This window comes from Cyprinodon tularosa, unplaced genomic scaffold (genome assembly GCF_016077235.1).
Source record: "Cyprinodon tularosa strain WSP-4 unplaced genomic scaffold, ASM1607723v1 ctg1041, whole genome shotgun sequence".
Lineage (NCBI taxonomy): Eukaryota > Metazoa > Chordata > Actinopteri > Cyprinodontiformes > Cyprinodontidae > Cyprinodon > Cyprinodon tularosa.
This window is the reverse complement of record NW_024037829.1, coordinates 152,959-163,031: the sequence shown is the minus strand read 5'-3', so window position 1 is coordinate 163,031 and position 10,073 is coordinate 152,959. Positions and strand designations below refer to the sequence as shown.

Genomic DNA, 10,073 nt, shown 5'->3' with positions numbered 1-10,073 from the left:
TATTTTTAGAAGGCATCTTTGGAGGCAACAGCATTTTTATTTTACTTCTTTGGGTGTCAGAAAATGAATTCATGCAGACATTAAACGATTAGATTTAATTCATTTATTGTGTGAGTTTAGTTTAACGGTTTCAGTTTCTTAGTTTAAGGAGGAAAACATTTGAACCCCAGTTTATCTTAGAGTCTATTCTATCATAAACCGTCTAAAAAGATTAGGGTTAAGCTCCTTTCTGGGTGTTCGGAGGTTTATTGTTTATAAAAGGGTTTAATGACAGCACGGAACGTTTGGGTTTTCTTTTTTTTCTTTTTGCTGTCAGACGAATCAGTTCATTTTTTTCTTTGATTAAAACTGTGTGAAAAATCTTGGACTTTTCCTTGGTTCAGTGGTGAGTGCTGAGGCTTAAGTCCTGGTTTAAAGACGCCATCCTTCATTAACATGCCCATATGTTGTTTTCTCACCCCTGATGCGCCGCACTGAGAAGCTTTGTTCAGCCCTCTGGGCATCAACGGACTGAAGGCTGTTTGTTCCATGTGTCTGAGGACTAAAGCCAGAACAGGATCCCATTCTGCTCTTCACTTTGCTTTTTTTAAACTCAGCTGTCCTCAGCTGGAGGCTGAAGCGGTGAGGAAGTGCTGCAGTGACGCTAAGATAAAACCTTAATTCTGCAAACTGGTCAGAGTTATCACTTCGCTTTACTACATGTCAGTGGGTGTTTTTTCGGCCCATTATTAAACCAGTTCAGGGGAAAATGAAGAAACATGTTCTGAGGATCTCAGTGAAAGAGAAAATCTCATTTTAGGTCTTTGCAGAGACTCTGTGTGATATTTAGGTCAGCCTCCTGTCTAACATCTGCTCCGGTCCACCTTCAAACACGTGTTCCTGCAGTTTCATAGGAAACACTTCTCTGATCCTCCATGCTTGCCTTCATCTTAGTGTTCAACCTTGATTCAAGTGATTCTCTCTTTTCAGTGATTCCACTTTTATAGTTGAATAAAACATCATGTAATGACTTTAACCTTTTGGCTATGTTCAGAAAGGTCCAAACAGACAGCAGCAAACCTTTAGAAAACAAACCATGCAAAGAGCAGTGTTGCCAACTTAGCGCTTTAGTCGCTATATTTAGCCACTTTTCAGACCCCTCTAGCACTTTGATTTCTAAAAAGCTCCTAGCGCCAAATCTAGAGACTTTTTTCTGCTACTGGAGACTTTGGAGACAACATCTAAAAGCAGCGAACTCTGCTCTCCAGAGCGAGTAGATTGGTAACCCCGCCTCCTGCTCTCCTCTATCTTGTCTGCTGTCATGATTCATGCAGCTATTATTTCATCCAAATGAAAAATGGAGAACAGAGAAGCAGATCATGGCTTGTCTACAGTGAAAAGAAGGACTGGGTTATTTACTTTGGCCTTTTTGGAAACACAGGAAGGAGCAATCAGCTAAGTGAGCTTAGTGCTTGGAAAAAATCTTTCATTCCTTTAGAGACAGCATGAAAAGTCAGCTGAGTACAAAACATAGAGAGGAAAACAAGAAGAAAAGGGACAAGAAGAGAGGGACACAACCTAGAACAGATAATGGATGTCTATTCTATTAACATTTCTCTATCTGGAGAATGGGGCTGTTTCATGTGTTCTTCTCCATTCAGAGGGCCCCCTGCCTGTCTTTGCCCCCAAATTTCCTAAATCCGCCCGTGCCTGTAGCACAGCTTTGAAACGGGGACCTGGGTTTGAATCAGGAGCAGCAGAGCTTGTTAAAATGCTCCCCAGTGTTGCTTTGACTGTTCGCTGTGGAGAACTGGAATAATGGAGAAACTGAAGCGACTGACTCAAAGAAGGCCGGTTTGCAGCTCACTTCAGATCCAGAACTTTGTTTCTAGAAGAGACTTTAATGGTCCTAAAATATGATGGAAAAAAGGACTTAATGCTTCCAAGAAATGGTATACAATTTGAAGCATATTTATAATTAATGGAGTAAATAACCTACATCTTAGCTGAAAATCATAAACTGATTTTTAACACCAAACTTTTTCATATTTGGTCACATTATAGTCAATGAAAAGTCTATTTATTCTGACAGACAGACTCGTATTCTGCAAACAAAAATGTTTTTTTTTTTTTTTGGTTCCAGTTCCAGCTGAAAATCAGTTCCTCTGTCTCCATCAGCTTTATTCATCTTAAGGATTAAATCTTCATCCAGTTTAGCTTCTAGATAGCTCAGGCAGAGACATGTTGGATGGGAAACATCTGGGAAGATCTGTTTTCGATCCATCAGCTCTAATTGGACGTAGCTCTGGATGTTCCAGGATATTCTAACAGGTTATTAAACTTTTATTAAAGCTTTTCTATTTTCTTCTCCTTGATGAGCATGTAGAGACAATAGATATTAGCTTGCATCGACTCATTGACTCTTCAGCAATCCCTCACACTAAGCATGCTTGTAGCGACAGTGGAGAGGAAAAACTCCCTTTGAACAGGAAGAAACCTCCAGCAGAACCAGGCTCAGTGTGAGCCGCCATCTGCTGAGGCCCACTGGGGTTCAAGGAGACAGAAGCAGTCATAGAAATAGAACATAAAGCACTGATCTATAAACACTTTCTATGTTAGAAAAGCTAACGCTAAACTAGCTCCACTCGTGGCTCTGTCTGGCAAAGAAAGAGTTATTCAGATGAGCTCTGAGCCAGTTTTAGTCAGATGATGAAAGAGAGAAGTTCCAGTTAGTCCCAGTAGAAGCTGAGTCTATAGCTACAGAAGAAAAACAGAACTAAACACTGAAAAACAGGCAAACATTCGGGATTCTGCCTAGAATAAATACAATATAATTTATTTATGCTCCCTTTTAAAACTCCTGTCACATAAAATCTCCATAAAGTGCAGAGAGGTTTGATGCTGGAACAAAGATCAAATGTAAGGAAGCCTGAAAGCAGGTCAGCCTGTAACCTCAAGCTTTGTTGCTGTTTGCAATCTTTGCAGAATATATCAAGAGTCTTTAAATGGTTTGATTACGCAGACTAGAAAACAGCAGGATATAAACCCAGTGAAGGTGTGGAAGAAAAGCTCAGACTGGTGAGTTTAACTTGTCCTGGTTTTGGTTTGATCTGCTTTTCTTCAGCTTCATGAAGCAATGGTTTTGACCAATGAGAAGACAGAGCGGCTCCTGATCATTGGAGCTGAATATCTGAAGGCCTTTCCTCCCTTTCTAACATTCTCCTCATATCACTTCTTTAAACAGGCGATTCTTCTAAAATCATTTAAAGTGTTTCTTATCAACACATCTGTATGTCATGACCTTGGCGCTGATGGTTGACCTTATCATTTATTCTTGTCACCCATCTAATTGGCCTGGCGCCTCATTAACGCTTGTTGTTACCACCTGGTTCCTGCTGCTGCTTATGCTGCCTGTTTGCCTTCCATCTGTGCCAGATTATTCGATCTGTTTGGAGAGAGCAACTCTAGATTCTGATCTGTGTCTGCCTTTGGATAGTTTAGCTTTTCCTCTGTCTGCTCTGCCCGTATTGTTTATTCTGGACTTATTCCTGCTGGTTATCCAAACTTGGACTGTGCTTCTAACTCGGCTCCTCCGGTACCTCCTCGGCTCTCTGATCGTCTGGTCTATAAATCTGATTCTGATTCGACTTCGGCTCTGGATATTCCCTCATGGACACTGTTGCTCCTGGACTCCTTGTTCTGCTCTGAACTTTGGGAGTGGCACCCGCCTCAAACGGTGGACAATCTCCTCCCTGATTCATCTCCTTCCTCTGGGATCGGACAGAACTCAGAACCAGGTCAGAGACTTTTGCTCATAGTCGTGATCAGCCCGTTATACTAGTCACTGACCTGAGTTTCTATCCCTGCAGAGGATCCGGTTAATCCGCCCCAGCTGACGAGCAGCCACATGTTGTATCGTATTAAATAAAGGCTGATTAAAAACTGTCCAGATCTTTCTGCTTTGAATATTGGCTCCAAGGTTCAGAGGGCCTTACACTTTAGACTTTCTTGAGTTTTTCTGCATTGGCAGCATTTCCACACAGCATCTGATCATAAGCAGATAAATCTTATTCTGTTAAAGAACTAACCTGAAATCATCCATAATCATTTGACCATGAGATGCTGCTGAAGGCTGGGATGAGGAAGATTTGGGACAAAATACACCAGACTGGATCTTTGTTACCAGCAGCTGCTTTCTTCAATCTAAATACGGTACAGCCACAGTTTAAAAGACAGAAAATTCGATTTTTGGTGAGATGTTGAACTTTAAAAGGAATGGCTGCTCTGTTTAATGAAAACAATCGAGCCGACATAAATACTTCTAGCAGTTGAGCAGAATGGTAAACCTCTTTGGACGCGACGCTACCTGAGAAATGCATCACTGGTCTGTGATGGTCGACATGTTCCGTTTCCTGCATTTTTTCTTTGTCACATATTGAGATGGTCTAAAGATTCCCGATTTACAGACTGGAGGCCAGTTTTTCTTAACTCAAACGTCTTGCTTCTAGTTTTTAAGATTCTTAAAGCGTTTTCATTTTTTTTTTTTGGTCTCTAATTCAGAATTAGGTAGAAATCTGAATTGTTTCATAAAAATTCTGTTACTCTGCAGATTTTCATCACTCCCATTCCAGTTCCTTAGTAAATATTCATTTTCTGTCTTTGTTGTGTCACAGATTGAAACATATTCTGCAGAATCTATACTTCGTTTTTTTATTGATCTCTATTTTATTGTTGTTCTATTTGGTGTATTTTTTTTATCTTATCATGTAGCTAATAATAGCCTACTTTTAAAAGTGTTATGGGTTAAAGTTTTACATAAAATCAATAAAAGTTTTTCACATAGTTTTTATTCTGATTTTTTTTGTGTTTTTATATAATAGGCAAACTTTTATCTGATTTAATCTGAGATTAGTTTAATCTTTTAATTTGTTTTCGTCAAAAGAAGAAACATTTACTGATAACGGGCTGATGCTAAACCAACAGGAAGAAAGATGAGCTACATTTTTATGATAAAATGAAGAGTGTTGAGGCTCCTCTAACCTCCTTTATTTCATCTCGGAAAAATGAGTGTTCTTGGGGGGGAGGGGGATGGATAATGGGAGCAAGCAATGGGAGAGCTCATTATCTGGCAGACCGTCTGCTATGGGGAGGGAGGACCTGTCTGTCCGGCCCAGACACAGACCCTCTGAATAGGCCTGCACTTGCACTGAAATGTTCCTGTAAGTTTGAGGCGCACATCTGCTGCCTGTGTCCAGAACCTGCTCAGGTCCAACAGCAGCAGACATGATGATGATGATGATGATGATGATGATGGGCTAGTATCATGTTTAGGATCTTTGACTCTTCAGATGAGGAGAAAGGGATGAAGTTCAGGCTTCAGGGCAGCTTCCAGCTCAGGCTGAGTGGGAGAAGTTCTGTCTGAAGCAGATGCTCTTTGTTGCAAACCTCGGTTATTGTTGTTGAAAGCTGACACGCGGGGCTCCAGCTGCCCTTCCTATTGGCTGTCGGTCAGTGTCAATCGCGTGGCTGGCTCCGCCCCCCGTGGACCTGCTGAACTCCGGGACTTGGGCTAAAGTTCTCCAAAGTTCTGTCACTCAGAAGTTAAAGTCGCCTGCGGGACTCGGTGTCTGCGGGACAGAAGAGACACGCAGAGGAGGAAGAAGAGCGCAAACATGAAGCTGTGCCGCACTTTTCTGGGTTCGTAGCTCTCCTTTTCAGCGCATTTTGCGCAACTTTTACAGATTAACTTTGTGTTCCGGTATCTGCGCAAATAAAAAGTCAGCATCATCATTGTGTGTTTTTAATTAACACATAATGAAAACTCAGCGTATTCTTCTTATTTTGTGGAATCCCTTAAAGTTGTGGTGGAGAAGATTAAACAGCAGGATTAGAATCAACCTTTACCGGTCTGATCTGTTCAAAGTTTGCTAACCGATTGATTTAAACTTTAAAAGTAAAATAAAAACTGAGTTTTGAGTCTTTTTTGTGGGGAAAAACTAAAAAGAAAGAAAAGGGAGTCTAGACAAAAGACAGTTGGTTCCCTAGGGGACCGTGTGGCCCCGGTACCGCAGGGACAATGCCAGGCTGCGGGCTTATTAAAAAACTTTTTTTTGTTGTATTAGTCTTTCGGCTTGTTCCATCTGTCGAGGGACTATAGGGGCCTCCCCCGGTCCCAACCTCAGCGCCCAGTCAGCTGCTGCCCCCATGTAATATTTATACTGGCTGCTCAGCCTCACACAATATATCCATAAGAGCTGGGAGGCCTTGGTGCCATCTGCATCCACAACTTCAGAACAACAGAGGAAAAGTTTTCCCAGCTGATGTTTGGCTGCAGCCTGATCCCCCCCAAAGAAAGCTGCCTTTAATTATTCAGCTTCGGTTCTGATCTCAGAAACTCGTCTGTTCCCCTTTTAGTTCAGGAAGCAAACTGAGCGGATTTCAGTTTCTTTGATTTTAATGTACAAACTTTTGGATTAATAAAAGCCTTAGATGTTTTTTTTTTTAGCTTTATTTTAGTTTCAAAAAAACAGACATGATTAAACACATTTATTAACTCTTAGGCTTATAAGAACTTTAGTTTATTTCAATTTATAGGATGGAAAAATAATTCAGTTGGAAAGATAGACATCTAGTCTTAAAAAATACTTAAAATGAGTTTTAAAAAGCAGGACAATATTTAAATGTTTTAGGATCAAACAACTTTACAGGTCATTTTTTGTTGTTTACTGTAGGTTAGCACACATACAATAAAAACATTTCATCCCAATAAAACTTTATATTATCTTGCTGTTTAGTTAACTTTTCTGTGTTTTTAGTTTAAATTTAGTCTGTGGTTCATTTTATCTAAAGATTCCTAAAGCTGATTGTCCTCAGCTGGTTGAAGCAGGTCCCAAACAAAAGCTCTTTGTTTCCTCCACGGAGCTCTGGAGCTCTCCAAGGTTCTGAAGTCAGATGCTCACCTCAGCCTGCTTTGTTGGAGCTGTCCACAGTCCTGAAATCTGCTCACACTGCAGGAGCAGTTAGTGTATTTCTCAGTTTCTTTTTCTATCTCCTCTCCTATTTCAAACTTCACAAACTAACCTGCCTGGGACCTAACTTCCTACTTTCCTCTGTGCCAGGGACCCCCCACCCGCCCCCCTTTGTTTATTTGATTGTTGACGCTGTTGTTGCTGCAGTTGTGAATCCTTTCTCCCCTCTCTCTGCAGCCACAGTCTGAAATCATACTGATGGCGGCGTGCACGGCCCGATGATTGATTTCAGCTCCAATGCATAACAATGGGATTGCACAAAAAGAGCCTGCTGCAAAGAGATAAGAATTTAATAGAATTTCAGAAAGCTGAAGGTTGGGCTTTTTGAATATTCCCTGTGTGCGTGGCGTGGAGACAGAAGATAAAGGATGGCATTTGTGGTGACTATTCTCAAATGGCTTGTAATGAATGGTTGTCATTTCCTCTAATGGTCTCAAAAGCGCGGTGTGAGCAACATTTTGGCGCTGATTCCAAGTTGCATCGTCAAGATTTGCCGTTTGTTGAAATTGATCAAAAATCAGTTCCCCACTCTGATCAGTCTTTTAGCTGCTTTCCTACTCTGATAGTACCAGCTGATATCCGCTGTTTCAGCAGTGCATAAATAATTTCCAGCAGAGTTCCCTCAGAGATCTGCCACTTTGCATATAAGTCGTTAAACCCCCCACTTTCAATTCAGAGGAGTTATCAGATGCTGTCATATACAAACTCTCCACACAACTGCAACATAAATTCTCGGTCCGAGGGGGAAAAATCCTTTCTGAATGAGCTTCTGGATAGTGGCAGCACAAAGGAAGAGCAGGGAAGCCAATCTTTGGATTAAACTCCATAAAAACATTTCATGTTTTTATTTTGGGGCTCACCAGCCACCACTATCCCCCCATATTAACATGGTCATTTTGTGTTCCAAACTCAATAACTCCTTGCTTTTTAATTAACTAGTGAATGTTATGGTTTCTGTGGCTAAATGTATCTAAAATCATTCACCCTATTAAAAATAAAACACAGGATAAGGGATCTGATCTGTTTACTTTAAAACTAATAAAGTTTATGTAAAACCAATGAGGACTGTATTTGGCTAAGGCCTGCCCAACCTTTGTCCAACTTTAACTTTATAATAACTGAGCTACTGTTGTATTTTCTGATGGCAGGAAATATTTAATAGAACAAGCTTGACTTTTGGAAGATAATTAACAATCTTTCAGAAAGTATTTTACATTTCTGTTGTTTGTTTTACCTTTTATAGAACAATAAGGCTCAGATGTTTACACCAACTGTTTTAAGTACCTAAAATCCATCTACCAAGATAAACTTAAGGGCTAATTTAAGTCTTATGGTGAATACATTTTCTGTAATGAAGCAAAAAATAGAATTTTGTGTCTACCTTCATTTAGTCGTGTGTAGCAGAGCCAATAATGAAATCTGAGATGGCTACTGTGAACGAAGGGAACATGTTAGCTTATTTCCTTACTGTTATATTTTCTGCTAATTTACTTATCTTGCAGACGTTTCTAATGGTTTTAAGTAAAACATTTAATATAAGCAAATTTACAAAGGTTTGGTTCCAACAACTTTTTAGTTGCTCTTTATACAGGAAAAAGAAAATATGTGAAATAAAGCGAAGCTAAAGCTCATTTTTATCTGCTCTTGAAATAACTTTAGTTCATTTAGTAAAGATTATAAAATTGGTTTGTACCTGAGTCTGGCTCTTCATCTGCAGGATGTGAATCACGGCTTTTCAGGAGGATGTTTGAAATGGTTAGAAGCAGGTGGGGGCGGGGGGTGGGGTGATATCTTGGAAATGATGTGGGGTGGAAATCTGGTTTGAAGTCAGAGAGAGAGTGATAGAGAAAGTCTATGGAGGGGGGGGGGGGGTGAATGTGTATAGTAAAGGGGTGGGGGGGGGAGTGGGGGGGGTCCTAAGCCCTGCCCATATGATGCTGGAGGTTTTACTACAGCTTCCGTGATGTCATGGCAAAGGGCGGGGGAGGAGTAGGAGGGGGGTTTAGAGGGGAGGAGAGGGGCCGGGATGGAGGGAGGTGGGGGGTGGTACAATGGCTCATGAGGGAAAGGTAAGTCAATATTACGTTTTTTTTTTTTTTTCTTCCTCCTCGCTGACAAAGGCAAATGAAGCCATGTTTTTGCTTACAAACATCTTAACGCGTGGATGCGGAGCCACGCGCCGCTGCGCTGCGTAAGGAGAGGCCGCTGCGACCTTCCGCCCGCTGATTCCTCACCGCTCTGGAAACGGGATAGATGCTTTTTAAATCTTTACTTGGGATTTGTTTTAAAGCGAACAACTTGAGCCGCGCAGTAACTCTCAGAGGAGCTAAAAGCTGCGGATCTAATCGGATGCAGGTAACCAGAAATAAATGTGTGTTTGATGATTAGAGGCGGAAGGCTGTTTTTGGATAACTTTGCTTTTTGTGATGGATGATTTTTTGATTTTTAATTAATTAATTTATTTATTTATTTATTTATTTATTTTTTTACATTTTTGGTTGAGGATTAGAACTTAAAATCAAACTTGAACCTTTTTTATGTGCGTTTCTGTTGCTCCGTTTAATTGGGAAACGATTTAAGCCTCAGGTAATTAATGATGAGGGGAAGCATGGCGCTGCTTTTCCAGATGCAGAGTGAAGCTGCGTGTTTATTCCACGCAGTTTATCAGCTGAAGCATCCTCTCTGTGTGTGAAAACCGGCCTTATTTTCCTTCCACTCAACGCGAACTTATCGGAGCGGCTCGCAGCTGAAGCGCGTCCCGTCCTCTAGTTTCACCTTCCGGATGTAGATCAGCGCCGCTCTCCTCCTCCGGCCGCTGCTTGGAGAGACGTGCCTGTTTGCTGGAGCTGCTGGGATGCTGAGCGCAAAGATGCATGGATGGATGGAAGGATGGATGGAGGGAGGGAGGGGTCTGCCATTTGATCCTCTGCAGCAAAAAAAAAAAAAAAAAACAGATGCTCCCTTTAAAATCAGCCGCCTGTCATAGTGCGCAGAGAAAATCAAAAGTCCTCAGAAATAAGCCAAGCTTCTTTTCAGCGCGTTTCTCGGAGCGATTCAGCGGCTTTA

General features: G+C 41.2%; 1 protein-coding gene across 1 annotated transcript in view; it reads left to right on the top strand.

The window, feature by feature from the left end:
- Window positions 1-5,517: 5,517 nt before the first annotated feature.
- LOC119782137 (myelin transcription factor 1-like) overlaps window positions 5,518-10,073 on the top strand; it is a 76,973-nt gene continuing 72,417 nt past the window's right edge. Inside the window, exon 1 of the mRNA XM_038282948.1 lies at window positions 5,518-5,676. Coding sequence (XP_038138876.1) covers window positions 5,652-5,676 — 25 coding nt within the window. The 5' untranslated portion in view covers window positions 5,518-5,651. The remainder of the gene's footprint in view (window positions 5,677-10,073) is intronic.